We start from the raw sequence: 18,979 nt of genomic DNA on the forward strand, positions 1-18,979 counted from the left end.
GAATGAATATATTCATCTTGAGCATCTGAGTTAACAACTACTTATAAACTGGAGAAAGAAAATCAGTTCTAATCTTTCATTTAATGAACGATGTTTTCTTTTCAAGTCCTACTATAAGATAAGTACTGAAATGTACCACAGTACTGCAATGAGCCAAGAAACTGCTGGTGAGACCCTGAGTTTTTAATTCGTGAATACATTTAACAAACTTGTATTTTGTATGTTAGGCACAGTATTAAGCATTGGAAACCCACTGGTGAGTAAGAAGGAGACATGATTCTCTTGTGGAGTTTACTGTCTCCTGAAGGAAGCAGTTACTAAATGAACCATCATAAACACAGATATAGAAATACAATGCAGTGAGAAGGATAGAGGAAAGTCATACAGTGCCATGAGGATAACATAATAAAGGAGCTGATTCGGTCTATTTTGGACGAATTCTTCCCTATGGAAAGGATGAGTAATCTGAAATGTGAAAGATAAAGAGCATTAACTATAGGTGGAAAGGGAAAGAATGTTCTGGGTAGATGCAAAGGCCCTGTGGTTGGCGTGAAAAGGTGCTTGTGGGGAGTTGAAAGGACAATGAATTTTGATGTGGAGGACAAAGACAAGCAGAGAGGTGCAATCAAGCTCTAAATCCCTACTCTTTTAATACCCCAAGCTGCCTTTTTAGTTTTACTTGCATTCATCCATTTATTTATTCCTTGATTCATTCAGGCATTCAGCAAATGATTATTCCACAGCATTACTCTGTGGCAGGCCTGGCATTAGGCATAAATATAACAGTAAGTCCACAGCCCCTGGTCCCAGAGATCTCACAGGAAAAAAGATGATGATGCCCAAATGCTATGAGGTCACAGAGGAAAAGCATGAACCTCCGTCTACATTTAGGAAGCTTGGGGAGTACAGGGCAAGGATGAGAAGGAAGATAATTTCAAAAAGAAAAACTGTGTTCCAAGGTCCAGAGGCAAAGGAATGTTTGGTAAGGCTGAGAAACTTTGAGAGGCTCATCGGACCTTCTAGTGTAGACTGTGAGATCCTTTTTGGATGAAATGAAGGTAATGAAGTAGGCAGAAGCCAGACCTTAAAGGGTCTTTTAAACTGTGTTAAGGGTTTTGGATTTTTTCCCTCTAAGAGTCAGGAAAGCCTCTCAGGGACTTTAAGCAGGGCAGTTGGCATAATCAGAACTTTAAGGTGATGGTACTTGTATCAACATGGAGAATGGAGGATTTGCTAGGGAACTACTACAGCAATTGGTGGGAGGTAATGGCCAAACTTAAACTCATGATAATATGAATGGATAGATGGGGACAGATTTCTTGGCTTCCAGGGAGCTGGAATTCATAAGAACTGGCATCTGACTAGACGTAGGGTAGAAGGATAAGTGTTAAAAATGTCTTTTGGGTTTCTGTTTTGGACGACTAGGTGGACCGTGGGTACCACTTAAAAGATAGAAAACACAGAAAAATGAGTGAGTTGCTTAATCTGTGTTATTTCTTATCTGTAAAGTAGGCATATTTTGATCTTCTTGTAGGATTACCTACAGTACACTAAGATGTTCAGAAAACATTGGCAATTATTTTTATGGCAAAATTCTATAGAAGCAGTTAACCACTGAAATCTAGTTACCAAGACTGTCAGAGAAGACATTATAGGGCAACTGAGTTGAGCCCTTCTGAGTAACAGATCACCAGGGCATAAATGAAGGGATGAGTGGTAGACAGCATTCTTGGCAGTGAGCACAGCAGACGCAGAGCTCAAAGTCCTTTAAGAAACTGGAAATAGGGGGGGCGCCTGGATACCTCAGTTGTTAAGTATCTGCCTTCAGCTCGGGTCATGATCCCGGGTCCTGGGATGGAGCTCCGCATGGGGCTCCCTGCTCAGTGGGAAGTCTGCTTCTCTCTCTCCCACTCCCCCTCCCCCTCTTTGTGTTCCCTCTCTGTTGTCTCTCTCTCTGAGTGTGGAAGCTCCGTAAATCAAGCTGAAGAGTTTGTTTGTCATCCTACAGGCTAACATTAGCCAAAGGTTTACTATAGAATACAAGTTTCTCGTAGGATGTTAGTATTATCAAATTAATATGGAAAATTCTAGTTTAAACAAAAATTAACTTCCTAGTTACAGGACTTCTCAGAGCTTTTACAATGTGATTGTAAATGTACAAAAGAGACATACATTGTGACTTTATTTTTTTCTCAAATTCCACACCTCTTTGCCCAGAATGCTGATTAACACCTCAAAAGACACCAGTAGTTTGGTGCCATTGGGTTTTGGAACGGGGAACCAACCACACAAGGGTTTAGAACAGTGAGAGGATCAGATCGATGAGTAATAAAGATCGTGTTCCCTTAGTGAGGAGGGGGTGTTGGAAGGGGGTGAAGTCTAAATGCCTGAGGACCTTAAGAAGTTAAATAGAGAATAAGATCACAAATTCAGACAGGAGGCAGCAGTGGAAGGGACACATGTGTTTGCACGTGTGTGTGTGTGTTCACTTAGAGCACGTACAACTTGTTGTTTGTACAAGCTAAAGAAGCCTTTATCAAAAAAGTTTTGGAGCTCTTGATCAACATGAGAAACTCTTATTCCAAAAATCTTTTCTATTGGTGATGTCTTTTGATCCTCCCATCACCCCAGGAGAGACTTTAAAATCAGTTTCCCCAGGCGAGTATCAGAGGAGAGACCGGACTGCTGTTCCAAGCCGGTGAAAGGCAGACCCGGCCTCGGCTCTTCTCAAGGCAACCCCAGGGCTCTTTGGCATTCTCTCATGTTCCTTCTAAGCTAAGACTTAAGAGCTACAGTTTGAAGGATATGTAGCATTTGCATAGGTTGAAAAATAAGCAAATCTTTTTAGTTAGGGGGAGAAATGTAAGAAAAAACAGAAGCAGAAATGCACATGACACGCAGGAAGTGCCAATTTGCTGCAGGCTGGAATCTCTCTGTGAGTCCTCCCCCACCCCCTCCCTCCCCACCCCCACCCCCTCCCTCCCCACCCCCACCCACCCTCTCCCTCTCATCCTTCAGGGCACCGCCAGCTCCAGGACCATGTGACACCAGCATGTGCACCAAGCCCCATGCTTGGATTAGTGCTCTGCTGTTAGTCTTGAAACCCCTAATACTTTCTCAAGTATTATGTAGCTCGTCCTTCTTCAGACCTCAGCACAGGTGTTTGAATTGTCCATTTTACTTTTGGGGGCTGTTCTCACTCAGCTGGGTGTCTCTAAATTCTTACATTGTATTTAGCCAGCACTTGACGAGTCTCTTATTTGCCCATGAATTTCAGCATTTGTCTCTGCAAGCAAGTTGTGAGTTCCTTACCAACATCTAAGAAGGCTGGTACTGTGCACATAGTAGGGAGGCAGAAAATGTTGGATGTCCAATGAACATACTTCCATGACGAGCCACTGACATAAACGGTTTGATACTCCCTTGCAATGAAACCCTGGCTTTGAGTTCTCCTTAGAAAGGGGTGGGGTTGGAGGAGAAGAAGCAGAGCTGCCAAAACAATTCAAGAATTCAAGAATGAGAACTGGAAAAGGGAATAAATCTGGCATCCACGTGGACAGCCGCAGAGCATACAATCGTGACAATATGCCGTGTGTCATACCAACAGGCACACTGATGGGGTGTGTGTGATGTGCTGTGGCCTGTTTTCAATATTTTGTATATATGAACCCATTTAACATAACAACCTTATGAAGTAGACACTGTTATGATTACCATTTTGCAAATGGAATTTGAAGCACAGAGTGATTAAGGCCATTGCCCAAGTTTATACTACTAGGAAAATATCAGAGCCAGGATCTGAATGTGAGCAGTCTCTTTCTCCAAAGTCGGGCATTTGACCACCTCTTACACTTTGCTGACCCATCTTAGAAAGGACTCTTACATCTGGCCTTACAGCATTAGTATTAAGTGCTATATATGTGAGCACTATTATTATTCCCCATATAAAAATATGCACAGGTGCCTGGTGGTTCAGTGGGTTAAAGCCTCTGCCTTCAGCTCAGATCATGATCTCGGGGTCCTGGGATCGATCCCTCTCCCCTCAGCAGGGAGCTTGCTTCCCCCTCTCTCTGCCTGCCTCTCTGCCTACTTGTGATCTATGTGTGTCAAGTAAATAAATAAAATCTTTTAAAAAAATATGCATGGGAGGTGATAGCACTGGAATTCTAAACTTGTATTTAATTTTGGACCTTTCTTTTGTCCCAGGTTTTTTTCCCCCTTCCTTTTCCTGTGCATGAAATAGACACAGTGAGTCAGCATTTGGAAACAGAAAGTACTCTAAACTAGGCTTTTTTTCTGGGGAGAGAGTCCAAACCTTCATCAAATTCTCAAAAGGATCTGTGACCCTAAAACGTTAAAGTCAGCGCTCAGGGCCCATGCTCCTTTTCAGATGTAAATTCACAAACTTTGTTTGTCATACTTTGCTCACCCCTATAGCCCTATCAGATGCCAACTGGAAATTACAGAGGTCTCTATCTGAGACATGTTTAATATAATTATTTTCACTCTGTATTTATTCCATAAATATTTATTGAGCTTTAAAATATCTACAGACTTGCTTGTAAGTTCAAGTTCTGTCTGGCTTTTGAATTCAGCTTCTTTGTCTTATCTCACTAGTGTAGTAATGACCAGGGTGTTAACCTCGGCTGCATAGCACTTTGAACGTATCAAAATGTGTTCCCACACGATGAGCTCAGTTTATCATGGGATATGTCCTGCAGCTTCCCAAAATGCCTATACTTAGAAGTCTTCTTCCAAAGAAGGGGAAAGTGGCAGATCATGATACTGTAGGCAGAAGGTAATTTTTTTATTAATACATAACGTATTGTTTGCTTCAGGGGTACAGGTCTGTGAATCATCAGTCTTACACAACTCACAGCACTCACCATAGCACATACCCTCCCCAGTGTCCATCATCCAGCCACCCCATCCCTCCAGCAACCCTCAGTTTGTTTCCCGAGATTAAGAGTCTCTTATGGTTTGTCTCCCTCTCTGGTCCCATCTTGTTTCCTTTTTTTCCCTCCATTCTCCCCACGAGATCATATGATCAGAGAGATCATATGATAATTATCTTTTTCTGATTGGCTTATTTCACTTAGCATAATGCCCTCTAGTTCCATCCACGTTATTGCAAATGGCAAGATTTCGGGGGTTTTGATGACTGCATAGTATTCCATTGTATATATATATGACATCTTCTTTATCCATTCATCTATTAATGGACATCTAGGCTCTTTCCATAGTTTGGCTATTGTGCACATTGCTGCTATAAACATTTGGGTGCATGTGCCCCTTCAGATCACTGCATTTATATCGTTAGGGTAGATACCCAGTAGTCTGTTCTCTGGGTCATAGGGTAGCTCTATTTTCAACTTTTTGAGGAACCTCCATACTATTTCCACAGTGACTGCACCAGCTTGCATTCCCACCAGCAGTGTAGGAAGGTTCCCCTTTCTCCACATCCTCACCAACATCTGTCTTGTTAATTTTAGCCATCCCGACTGGTGTCAGGTGGTATCTCATTGTGGTTTTGATTTGTATTTCCCTGATGCTGAGTGATGTTGAACACTTTTTCATGTGTCTGTTGGCCATCTGGATGTCTTTTTTGCAGAAATGTTTGTTCATGTCCTCGGTCCATTTCTTGATTAGATTATTTGTTCTTTGGGTGTTGAGTTTGATAATTTCTTTATGGATTTTGGGTACTATAGGCAGAGGGTAATTTGTGCTGATTCTACGTGAGCATACAGGCTTCCTTCCCAGACTTCTGCCGCTGAGGATGGATGGATGCCGCCCCTCCCGCAGCTCCACCTGGCCCATCTCAGAGCAGAAAAAGGAAGAGAATGAGGATGAAGAAGAGTGTGGAGCTCTGTTACTTCAGTTTTGTTCATGGTGGGCCCCCATGACTTTTGAAAGACAGCAATAGTCATTCCTGCCCTTGATAGTGACCTCAGAGTTCTGGGGAGTGAAAAACTTAATTCCCAACAACTTTCAGTTTACCCTCTTAAGAAAAAGCAGTGTGTTGAAGAGAACAGTGGAGGAGAGTCCCATAGAGGGGTTAGCATGGGGGCCAGACACCAGGGTCCATGCTTGCGGTCTGTTGCTGGGGGAACTGGGCAAGTCAGTTCTTTGCCCTGGGCTCTAGTTTTCTCTTCAGCAAAATGGTAGGCTAGCCCTTATGGTCTGCAAGCCTCCTATAGTATGAGACTTTCTTGGTATGGGCTGAGACTTACCTAGAGTTAGCCAAACTGAAAAGAGCAGAGTTCCCAAGACTGGCCTCACTTCTGACATCAACTGCAAATGGTGGGTGGAGGGGGGGTTTCCAAAACTATCCTCCATTTCAATAATTTGCTAGGATTCATAGAACTCACAGAATGCTATTATATTTTGGTTACAATTTATTATAGGGGAAGGATACAGGTTAAAGGTAGCCAAAGGATGAGCAACAGGGTAGCTCAGTCAGTTAAGTGTCTGACCCTTGATTTTGGCTCAGATCATAATCTCAGGGTCATGAGATTGAATCCAAGCATCAGGGAGGGGGGCAGGAGGGACAGTCTGCTTGGGATTATCTCTCCCTCTTCTTTTGTTCCTCCCTACCCCTGCGTGCGCACGCGCGCGCACACACACACACACACACACACACTCGCTAAATAAATAAATAAATAGGCAGCCAAAGGAACAGAGGCATAGGACAGAGTCAGGGAGAGTTCCAAACTCAGAAATTGTCTTCAGGACACATTAACCTCCCTCCACTGATGTATGATAACACAGAGTATGCTAACCAGGGAAGCTTAACTAAGGCTGGTATTTGAAGTTTTTTATTGGAGTTCAATTATATAAGCATGATTGATTGATTAATCAATTGCCCATACGGTTGAACTCCATCACCAGGTCAACCTATAGCTTATGGCCCAAATCCTCCACCCTAAATCACAGGTCTTTTTGGTGTGGCCAGCCTGGCAGTTAAACTGCTAAATGTGGCCACCCCCACTCTATAAACAAAGACGTTGCTATGAGGTCTGACATACGTTACTTCCCACAAGCCTAAAGCAAAAGCCAGGCCTCTCTTTGGGCAAGGCCAAATTTTTATAAGCATCCTAGATTTATTGTTCATTAAGATTCCCTCCTGATAGATCTTCACTATTAAGCGAACACACATTGACTCTTTTATTCTTTCAAAAGTCTTTAGAGTAACTAATCTGTGCCAGGCACTGTTGTAGGTGCCAGATAGAGAGCAAAGGACAAAAACATTCCTGTCTCCCTGGAAATTGGGTTCTACTGACATAAGAACCAAAGCCAAATCAATAGGTACTGTCAGGCAACAGTACGCGGAGGGAGAGGACTGGGAGGGAGGGGTACTATTTAATTTTATTTTCTATGGTGAGAGACGGTATCTCACAAAAATGGTCCTGAAGCTGACACCGGAGTGAAGTCAAGCGTGGAGCTCTGCTGTTGTCTGAGGGAAGGCACAGGACCGAGAGAAGAGCAGATGAGGAGGTCCTGGGGTGGAAGTGCTCTTCCTGGTGTGTTTGGCAAACAGTAAGGACACCACCATGTCTCTGAGGGAGACGTAGGGAAGGGAGTTGAAACAAGAGTTGGTGGTGATTCAGGTAAAGAACAGGGAGGGGGCAAAAAAAAAAAAAAAAAGAAAAAGGATAGAGCTATAGTTGGAGCCAAATCTTTCCAGCATTTTAAGAAAGTTTTACTCTGAATGTGTAGGAAGCCAATAAAGGGCTTTGAGCAGAAAAGTGACATGAAGTGATTTGCATTTAAAAGGACCATTCTGCTGGCTGCATAGAAACCATTCTGTAGGGGGCAAAGGAGGGATCACAGGCTTCTTAGAGTCTTGAAACAATCATGGTGATGGGAGATGGTAGTTGGCACTTGGTAGCAGCTAAGGAGGTAGTGAGAAGTGGTGGGTTCTGGATGTGTTTTGAAGTTAGAGCTGGCAGGAGTTGCAGATGGACTGAAAGGATGTGGGAAATGAGAGAGGAACCAAGCAACAGGAAGGGGGAGCAAGGATGGGGGGGCACTAGGGACTGAGGTGCCACATCTGCTGTGAGTGATACTAGTGTGGAGGTCAGAGGAGAGACTGGTGCTCAAAATCCAAGTCATGGTGTGAGAGGTAAGCCATGAGACTGGAGGAGGTCCCATGAGACGGGACTATGAATGGAGAAATCCAAGAACTTAGACCTCTAGGGTGTGTGCACGTTTAGCCATCAAGCAGTGAGGAGGAACCCGCACATGCCCTGAAGAAGGAACGTGCACCGAGGTAGCAGGAGGATGGGGCAAGAGTGGTGCCCGGGGAATCAGTGAGGAGAGTGTTAGGAAGGAGGAAGAGCTCAGCTGCACACACAAAACTATACACACATGTGTGTGAAAGGTAATGGTGTATCTAATTTAGCAAGTCTTCAGAAATTAATCCGTTGAGGATGGGACCACAAAATTCTACTCTAATTCAATCTAAAACAATGAATCGTTCTCAGTCAGATTCCTATCACTGTATCTTTACGTTTCTCCACCTTTAGTGGCCCTAGGAGAGTCCAGAGAGTCAGCTGTGGAAATCCTTTTTTTGGCAGTGACATCTGGCAATGTGGCTTCTTCTTCTAGCTGGAATTGAAGCCATAGGCTCAAACTAAACAGTTGATTGACCTATACGAGTGATAACTGTACTGAATTACACCTTTCTTGCTATTATATATTGTTATATAGTGTCATTTTAGCACTTTCAGAATCGGGTTCTTTTTTTTTCCTCTATTAGACTAGTTTACTGGTTTGGGGGGGAAATGTAGATTGAGTTCAATTATACTGTTCCATTTAACATATACGTGTGTGTGTGTGTGTGTGTGTGTGTGTATCTATGTGTATGTGTTTATTTTTTCCATATTCAGTTCGTATTACTTGAACATAGTTGTGAGGCCTATTACATTCATGTTGTTTAGTTTGGTTTTAGCATGACAATCTTGTTCAAGTCTTTAGTAGATAAAAATCTCTCTTAGAAAAAATATAATAAAACCCATTTTGTGACCGGAATGAACTTTTTTCCCCCTAAGATTTTCTTTATTTATTTGAGAGAGTGTAAGCGAGCACCAGCTGGGGAGGAGTAGAGGGAGAGGGTAAAGTAGGCTCCCTGCTGACCAGAGAGCCCAGCGTGGGGCCAGATCACAGGATCCTGGGATCATGGCCTGAGCTGAAGGCAGAGGCTTAACTGAATGAGCCACCCAGGCACCTCGAATGGCACTTTTTGGAAAAGTTCCTCTGTACCTGTGCTTCCGCCACTACACACATGGGGTTATTGAGCCCTAGACATGTGACTAGCTCTGAGAGGTACCATGTGTGCAAAATATGTAGCAGATTTCAGAGACGGGATTAAAAAAAAAAGTATAAATACATCAGTAATAATTTTATATTGATTATATGTTGAAATCATAATATTTCTGATAGACTAAAGAAAATATTTTCTTTTCCCAAAAACCTTCTAAAACATTTTAAAAATATCAAAATTATTTTATCTGCTTCTTTTCACTTGCTAATGTAGTAGGTTAAAAATTTTACAAGCATGGCCTGCATTACATTTCTATCAGACAGAGTTGTCGTTCTGTGCCTTTGGTAGCATGTACATTTATATTGTGTCCTAATTGCCTCCTGAGCAGAAAATGACTATTGACCTTTCCAATACAAGGTTGCATCCAAAAAAGTGTTTCATAACATTAAAAAAAAAAAACTTTAGGGATACCTGGGTGGCTCAGTAAGTGAAGTATCCAACTCCTGATTTCAACTCATGTCATGCATGGTTTCAGGCTTGTGAGGTCAAGCCCCAGGGCTCTGCACTGGGCATAGAGCCTGCTTAAGATTCTCTCTCCATCCCTCTGCCTTTCCCCACCTTAAAATATTTTAAAAATATTCTTATTATAAAAATAATACATGTTCTAAATTTTCTTTGACAAAAATATAAACAACAAAGATAACCACACATAAACACTGCGTAGTATTTTTATATATGGATTTTCACATACACACACTTTTTTTTAATCAAGAAAGGGGAAACTAGAATATGCTGTTTTTTGACTTTTTAAAATAATATAACATAAATATCTGTCCTTATTATTACATACCCTTACCTTTTTTTGTACTCATATTAGACTAAAGAACATGACCTACTCCAAGAAGTAACAGTGGCTTTTGATAGCAGAGATTCTTTTTTAATCCTTAGTAACAGCTTTATTGAGATCCTATACCATCAAAATTCACTTTTTAAAAGAATACTGAAATTCAGTGATGTTAACTATATTCAGAGTTGTGCAACTGTTACCCTTATCTAACTTAGAACTTTTTTCATCACCCCAAAAAGAAACCCCCAAATCCATAAACATTCACTTCCATTCCCCCACCCAGCCCCTGGCAACCTCATCTTTCTGTCTCTGTGGATTTGCCCATTCTGAACATTTCCCAAAAATGGAATCACCTAATATGTAGTGACACAACACGTAGTCTTCTGTGACTAGCTTCTTCCAATTAGTATGTTTTCAAGGTTGATCCATGGTTTTAGCATGTGTCGGTACATCATTCCTTCTTATAGCAGGATGATAATCCATTGTATGGGTATATCACATTTCATCCATGTATCACCTGATGAGCATTTGGGTTGTTTCCACTTTGGAGCTTTTGTGGGCCACAGTCACGAATATTCAGGTACAAGTTTTGGCGTGAAGATGGGTTTTCAGTTCTATTGTGTATATACCTAGAAAGGAAACTTCTGGGTCATATGGGCTGCTTTAACATTTTGAGGAACTGTCAGACTATTTGTGGCTGCCCCATTATACAACTCCACAAGCAGCATGCAAAGGTTCCCATTTTGCCACAACCTCACCAACACAGTAGTAAGTGGGTTTCAACTGGGAGGCTATTATTCATTTCTAAGAGAGACAAACCGGAATCTAGCAAGGCGTGATTTCAGTACAATGGCTTCAACCCACCCCAACACACACACACACACACACACACACACACGTGTACACACACATGTGCGTGTATGCAGTACCAGGCTCCTTTTTGTTTGACTATGGCTATTTATCTCTAACACCCTCAGTAAAATGGAGGTTATAATAGTACTTTCCTTTTAAGGGCTACTGTCAGAATTAAATGCGATAATGCTGGTAAAACCCTTGCACAACCCCTGGTACATAATATATTCTCAAAGAAGTGTTAGCTACTAATGTTTTATCAGTGGCCCAGTACTTTCCCATTGTTTGCACACACCATAATTTGCCTAGCCAATTCTGTTGGACATTTGGGTTGTTTCCAGTTTTCCGTGTTTCTAACCAATGCTCTGAGAAATAACCTTATGGGGGCACCTGGGTGGCTCAGTGGGCTAAGCCTCTGCCTTCGGCTTAGGTCATGATCTCAGGGTCCTGGGATGGAGCCCCACATTGGGCTCTCTGCTCAGCAGGGAGCCTGCTTCCCCCTCGTTCTCTCTGCCTGCCTCTCTGCCTATTTGTGATTTCTCTCTCTCTGTCAAATAAATAAATAAAATCTTTAAAAAAAAAAAAAGAACCTTATAGCTAATTTTTTGCCCACATCTATGATGATTTTCTTAGGATATATTCTGTAAGTGATATTGCTTGGTGCCTCTTAAAGAAATTTGAAAGATAATTCCAAATATATATTCTCATTTAAATTATATGAAATTTTATTTTGAGAAATGTCATCAGAAACTAGATAATACCCCTTGGGTATTGCCGAAGGGGTTTTGTAAATCCTCACCATATACCAAATACATATAAAGCAAATTGAAACTGTCTTGAATAAGACAGCCTACCTAAATTTAACTCTAAAACCACTGAATGAGAAAAGGTACAAGAGGATATTTTCTCTCAGACTCTCAGATCTGGACTCTTAAATTTTTGTTCTTCTCTCATTGTATTAATATCCTAACAAGACACTTGGAAGAGTTATCAATGAAACCAGGCAGAGTGGATGTCTTTGTTTTGCATTTAGGCAAATCCAGAGCAAAAGTAAGGAGTCAGTGGAGCTTGAACACTAGAAAAGGACGATTCATCGAGAATGGGCATGTGCTTGACGTTCCTTATGTTGTCAGGACCCTTACGGGGCAGTCCCTTCCAACTCTACCACAGCAATAGCACATCCAGCCTGGAACGGATCAAACCAAGGCATTGGGTTTCCTCTGATGGATATGGGAAAGCTTCATGGTAAAGGTAGGATTTGAAGAGTCACTTAGCATGATGGCTCAAGTGTGGTCAGACGGTGGGATGCTCTGGAATTTGGGAGATTAAACGCTGAGAACTGGAAGGAACTTTGCATAGATTACAGAGATGAACAGGACGATACGGTGGCAACTATTGCATTTCTACTGGTGCACTGCTAAGTGTTTAACAATCGACTCTCCAAGCAAACAAAAACCCCAAAGCCCTGATTTATAAAGGGCTTTTAAAAATTTTCCATGATATAAATATCCAACCGTAGCAGATTTCAGATTCTAAGCTACCAACGTGAGGTCCCTCACAGCAGAGCTGGAAATAGATGTGTATAATCGGCACGCTTGGCTCTCAATAGCCAGTACATGGCAGCTCCAGCGTCCACAGTTTCTTTGCATAAATTACTGTACTTGGATAATTGAAGGAGCATTTTACTCTGTGAAATCCATTAAGTATGCAGAATCTGGATTTAATACAACATTTTAAGAGCGAGATGTTTTGATTTCTTTTCCCAGGTTAAATGCCATGTTAAAGGTTCACTCGTGTGGTGTATTACACGTTCTAGTGACATGCACAAAAAGGAATGGTGAAGCTTGCTGGAAACTCAGGAGATTACCCACTGAGCTGTCAACACATAAACCAGAGAGACAGTCATGCATTCAGTGCTTAGTGATGTTAGAGAGGGATTTCGGAGGATTCCACAATAGAGAAACATGATCAGGTCTGCACGAAGAGAAGGTCATCCCAATTCCACAGGACTTGATGGCTTCTAAAGGGCTTTTTGCAGGATGGTAAAATTTCATGTATCCAGTTTCTAGATTGCCAGTAGGACAGAACAATGAGGAGTAAAATTCTGGTTTCTAAGTCACTTGTGTTCACATAAATGACCTACTTGTAGTTCATCTTTCCCATTCTCTACTGGTAGAGGTGCACAGAAGCCACAGCTAGGGGGGGAACTGACATTTTAGTGCTGAGCAGTTAGGCTGCTCTGAAGCCACCCAGCAACACTCTCAAGTAGTTTCTATTATTTTCTTCTGTTTCACAAACACAGAGGCCCAGAGATGTTAAATTACTTGCCAAAGGTCATGACATTCACAAATGCCTGAGCTGGGACAAACCAGGACTGCCTCTGACCCCTAAAGCCTATATTAAGAATCTCCAGACTGGCTTAGGTCAAGGTTTTAATAAAATTGTAGATATTCAATGGGTTAATTGGACAGGATGACCTGCAAGGTTCCAGTGTGGGCAGCACTGACCTAACTGGGGTGAGGGTAGATGGCAGTGTTGGGGGGAGGGGCCATGACAAGGGTGATAAAAAAAGAATGTGTCTACGTGCCATCACGCTGAATTGTGTAACTTAAGAAGCCTGTGTATATGTAACTGGCCTTTTTTTGTGTGTAAGTACAAGCCTGGATTGGGTCAGTCTTTCAGAGTGTCTTCTGCTGCCCCTCTTGTAGCTTATTACTGTTAATTAGACACTAAGTGCCATGACAGCAGAAGCTGACTATACACTTTATGCACGGGTGTTGCTGAGTCTTCAATCCTGTCCCGATGGCTGACGTAGTAGGTGCTTCAATATTTGTTCATTATTGATAGTGGTGATGATAATAAATATTCAACAAGTAATAGTAGTATTTTCTTTCCAGGATTATTCAATACATTATCTCATTAAATCCACACAATAACTCTATGAAGTAGATACTATTCTTCCCCCTAATTTAGAGGTTTAAAAAATGTCTTAGGGGAATCTTGTAACTTACTCAGGGACACAATAGTAAGTGTCAGAAAATCAGCTATGTTGGGTATCAGAGCCTTAGCATTTAGCCTTATGCTGTAGTCTGTTGATTTATAATGCACTTGTTGTATTTCTAAGAAAGCTCATTTTATCAAAATCAGAAGATAGAATTTCAGTTCTGCGATGAAAGAGACTCTGTTTTAACTGTATCCCCAGCACCAGAATAATTCTTGGCATATATTAAGCACTCAGTAAATATTCTTGGTACATATGCATACAGAAATGAGCAAGACAATTATTTCAATTGTAATAAACTTAAAAACTAGAAAATTACTGGCTCAGAACAGGTTTTGTTGTTGGATATGGGGGATTTTTGGGGCAGGAATTTTAATAAGGATTGAGCTAGCAAACCTAAATATTACAAATATTTGTAATACTGAACACGTCAGTAATTTACTCATTCATTGAAGAAATATTTATGTCTATTCAGCAAAGATAATTGAGTACCTACTAAGTACCAGACATTTAATATCAGAGATATAGTAGGAATGGTTCATAATGATACGGTACAACTATTACAAAATTCAGTGAGCCATGAAGAACAACAACAACAACAAAAAGATGTAGAGACAAAATTCTAGAGGAAGAGACTGTGGTATGGTCAGGTGATGCCTCAGGGAAGTAGAGACTGTTGAGCTGAGATGCTGAAGAATGCCAGGAACATGAGGAAAGAGCATCAGTTGGCATGTACATATCTCAAAGGCTTTTGGAAAGAACTTGACATGTTGAGGCATAGAAAGAAGGTCAACAGGTCTTCTGAGAAATGGTCTCTATGGTCCTCTTACCACCACAGGATTGCACGGGGTTCTTTCATCCCCTGACCTCTTTCCTACATGTCATTGTGTTCAAGCACAAAGCCAACAGGCTTATTTTTCCTGGTTTTGGTGCGGGGCCTGTCTCCCCATTGCTCGCAGTAGGAAAGAGTGGTCCACAAGGTTGAAACCTTGCAATCTCCTTACCCATGATGTATCTGTGTGGCCTGCACTGTTGAATATATGCAGGAGGGATGCTGCAGGAAACGTGAAAGGGAAAATTTAGAAAACTCCAGAAACTTAATCTATGGAGGGGACATTTCTCCCATTGGTTACAGTGGAAAATTCCTCAAGCACAGCCTGGCCAATGAGCCTGGGCTTACCCACTTCATCATACAGCTCTGTTCCGATCTAGCCCACATTCCAGGAAGATAAGGGGAGGATTTCCAAACACGATTCCAAGGTCTCCTGTCACAAGTTAAGTTCATTTCGAAGGAAAACAAGATGTCTTCTTACCACTTTGAGAGGAACTTAGCTTTTCTCCCCTCTGCCCACCCTTCCCCATTTTGCTTAACAGCAAGGGAAGCTGAACTGTGTAACTACAGATGAGCTGACCACTGGAGACTTGGTGATGGATACAGCTCATTATGTGAAAGAGCCAGCTGTGAACTGATGCCGAGTGGATTACATTGGTTACCAGAATTTCATTTGTGAAATTTGAACAAATAGTCAAACAAGTATGTGAAGACTTTTAACCACCAAACGAGAATCAAATGGAATTTGTTGTAAGCTGAACTTGCCTTAAAAATTATATCAAAGACTATTTCTACTCTCTTTCTCTCACTTTCTGGAGATGGAATTAATGCCATTTTCCATCTGCCAGAAGCATCCACTCTTTGTGGAAATCGGATGCAATTCCCAACCTCAGTTAAAAACTTGTTTTCCCTTTTTTTTTGAACTTCAAATACTTCCTAAATTGCATTAGCCGAAGCATTGTATGTATATAATTAACTCACAGGTCCCTCTGGGCTCATCTAGCTCAACTTGTGGAGCTTAACTGAGCAAGACGTATGCTGATGTCTCTCCCTGCAGTGATGCCCACTGAAATGAATACCTTCTACAAGAGGAAAACGGGGAAATAGCTTTTCCAATTTGGCTTTTTAGGGAGTTAGGTAGCTTCATAAATGATTTTATTGGTTTCATAAGGGTAGTGATCAAGTTTTCTTTTAAATACTGAATTTGCAATATGGGGAAACATCAGGGGTGAGAATTCTGCATTTGTTTCCTAGATGAAGTAGGGAGGCAGGTCTCTTTTTTCTGTTTATTGGGTCTTTGAAAGCTCTTCAGGGTGGCAGTGGCTCTCTGCAGGCACAGGGCTCCTGTGTCCCTTCCATGTTGGGAGGAGACATAAGCCGTTCCTACAGTGCTGTGTCTTCACAAGCAAGACCTGCAGGAGGTCCTGCTTCACTTGGTCCAAAACGAAGTGCACAGGGCTAGAGAAGGTGGACTTTTTCGGACTGACTGTGGTCTGGCTTCATAACTCAACCCTCTCGTTTCCCTCTGCCTGCGTAGACACAGACGCCTAGAATAGGAAGGGGATGTTGACTCTGTCTGGAATGGAGAAGTCATGGGTGGTCGCAGAAAAGTTCTGCTCCCCGTTCTGTTCCTAGCCCAGGAAGCTTCAATTAGGCTATGGCAGCCCTTCTTCCCATTCACCCCTCTCTGAGGCTTCAAACCCCAGGCCTCGCCGTTGAACTTTATCAAGGGACCGCATACCTCACCCAAGGGTGAGCGAAAGGGACCCAATGTCGTCTTCCTGCCTACCCCAGGGGACCCACTTCTCTTCGCGGTCCTAAAGCGCAGGTGTCCGGAGCAAGGCAGCGAGCTAGGGACTCTGGGGGCCTGAGTAAACGCCGCCCTTAGCCGCGTGGCACGGTTGGAGGGCGCTTGCCAGAGCGCCTCTCTGGTTTTCCCAGGAACCTGCCGGCTCGCTGCTTGCTGCCCAGGTGCCGGTTCGCGGCTGCGTGCGCCCCACTGCAGCAGAGAGCAGCCGCAGCCTCTGCCTCGGCCACCAGCGCTGCTGGGGAAGAGTCCTGGGGCTGCTGACGCGGTTGGGAGGAGCCTCGCCTTTAATGCACCAGCCGCCTCCAGCCTCCTTCTGCAGCAGCAGCAGCAGCGGCGGCAGCAGCTGCGAGTGCGCGCGTGTGGGTGTGAGGGTGAGTGCGCTGGCGCCGGCCGCAGCGCCCTGCCCAGCTTCCCGCCGCCTTCCTCGCCCCCGCCAGCCGGAGCCGCCCTCCCGTGGGACCAGCACCCTGCTCCCGGCCGGCCCAGCCCGAATCCGGCCCCTGCCATCTCGCCACTGCAGCTCGGGTCCAGAAAGGCACCATTTTGTTGCGGCCGCCCGCTCTCCCAGGGGGAGGAGGGACCTTTTTTGCATTTTGGAGCGGCTGCCAATGTGGGGAACCTGTTGGGCATCTCCCCAGCCCCGCTTGTGAGCGCCTCCCGGGCTGCGGGCGGGCCCGGACCCCTCGGGGCACGGCGCATCTTGGCACCCGGAGGCAGCGGAGCCGGGCGCAGCATCCTCGCTGGGAATTGGAGCTGGAGTGAGCGCACCGCGGGAGGAGCCGCCGCAGCCTCGGAGATCCCGAGTGGAGGAGGTGACAGCTCCATTGCCGGGTTTTTATTTTTTTTCTTTCCGCCTCCCCGTCTCCTCCTCAGGCTCGGACCATGGTGCAGTCCCACCGGCTCCCCTGCCCCCCTCTCCTGTGAGACTGGCTGCGGGGAGGGATCATGGATACTTGTCTGCCGGCTTCTGGTTCCCACGCAAGTAAGCCTGCTGTCAATGGAGGAGGACATTGATACCCGCAAAATCAACAACAGTTTCCTGCGCGACCACAGCTATGCGACCGAAGGTAACGCCAGCCCCGCCGCATTCCGCCGCTGGGGACGGGCGCAAGTTGCGGATCGCTGGGCTCGGCGGGCAGCCGCGCGCCGAGTGGCGGAGATTCCTCCCGGCCGGGGGCTGGGGCGGGGGCTCGGCCCGCGGGGGCAGCGGCCGGTGCGCCCCACATCCACCCGGGCTCGGCGAAGCGAGCCCGGCGTTCAGCAGCAGGTGGACCCGGCGCCCACGGGAGTTAAAATGGCCCTCGGGGATCAGGCTTTGCAGGGTGGGGCTCCCGACTGGGAAAATGACCCCGTGAAGGCAGATGACCCTTCCCCCAAGACGTTTGCCGGGATCTTGGAGGGGCAGAGAAGAAAGGGCCCCTGTCGGATCCGAGGTCCTTCCCCCCATCCTGACAGAATGATGTTGTGTCTCTCCGTGGCGGCAGGGAGGGCACGGTTTCATTTCCTGCCGGTCTATCACTCCGTCCAGGTTACCTGCTCAGACAATCAGAACCCCAAAAGGCCCTTTGCAAAAGGGCTAGCCCTTCGCCCCTTGGACGTGCATTAGCAAGAAATCAAAAGGTAGCTGGGGAGACGGCGTTCCAGCAGCGAGCGAACGGGTCTGACACGTGGGGCCAGCAATGCGATCAGTGGGGCCTTTAAAATCACCATTATGAATTCTGCAGCAGTAGTTTCTGCTGAATCAACAGCCAGCAGAAAGCAAGAGGGTTCAGTAAGCCGAGCTTTGCCAAGAGGTGAAATTGTCGTGGCGCTCTCTCTCTCGCTCTCGCTCTCTCCCCGCTTGTTCTGACGTTAGCAGGCAGGCAGGGAAAGTCAGCAGGTGGAATCTCATTCTGCCTTTTGTGTGTGAATAGAGAGTAGAGGCATTTTTTTTCAAATGCCAAAACTTTTGCATTTTTGCTTTCATTTTCTACCTGTAGGCCCTTATCCTTAACCACTCATATAAAGTGTTGCATTGTCACCTTGTAACGTTCACGTGAGAAAATGTGTGTGAAAATGCTTGAGGAAAACAGTGCACGTATGTTAATTTAAGACAATTCTTGGTACTCTTGGATACTAAAATTTTTTATAATCTTTAATCAAATCAAGACTCATAGAAAAATGTGATGGGGTTGGGGTAGTAGAAGAGTTCAAACTCTGAAAGAGAAAAAAAGATACAATATGGGGGCAAAGGTGGCATCGTCTACAAACATCCTGGTAAGTTTTAGGTAATAAAGAATGCCCCGTGCTATTGAAAACAGATTCTTCATTTATCATTATTATTGGAGAGTGTCCAGCCGAATGAGTCCATGGTGCTAGACAGATTAAGCAGACCT

General features: G+C 44.1%; 1 protein-coding gene across 3 annotated transcripts in view; it reads left to right on the plus strand.

The window, feature by feature from the left end:
* PPP2R2B (protein phosphatase 2 regulatory subunit Bbeta) overlaps positions 1-18,979 on the plus strand; it is a 453,511-nt gene that overhangs the window by 158,956 nt on the left and 275,576 nt on the right. The window contains exon 2 of one of the 3 annotated variants that reach the window (XM_044224996.1): positions 17,478-17,671. The exons of the other annotated variants lie outside the window; for them this stretch is intronic. Within the exon in view, the coding sequence (XP_044080931.1) occupies positions 17,478-17,671 (194 nt within the window). The remainder of the gene's footprint in view (positions 1-17,477; positions 17,672-18,979) is intronic. 3 annotated transcript variants of the gene reach the window in all.

The sequence above is a fragment of the Neovison vison genome, chromosome 1 (assembly GCF_020171115.1).
Source record: "Neovison vison isolate M4711 chromosome 1, ASM_NN_V1, whole genome shotgun sequence".
Lineage (NCBI taxonomy): Eukaryota > Metazoa > Chordata > Mammalia > Carnivora > Mustelidae > Neogale > Neogale vison.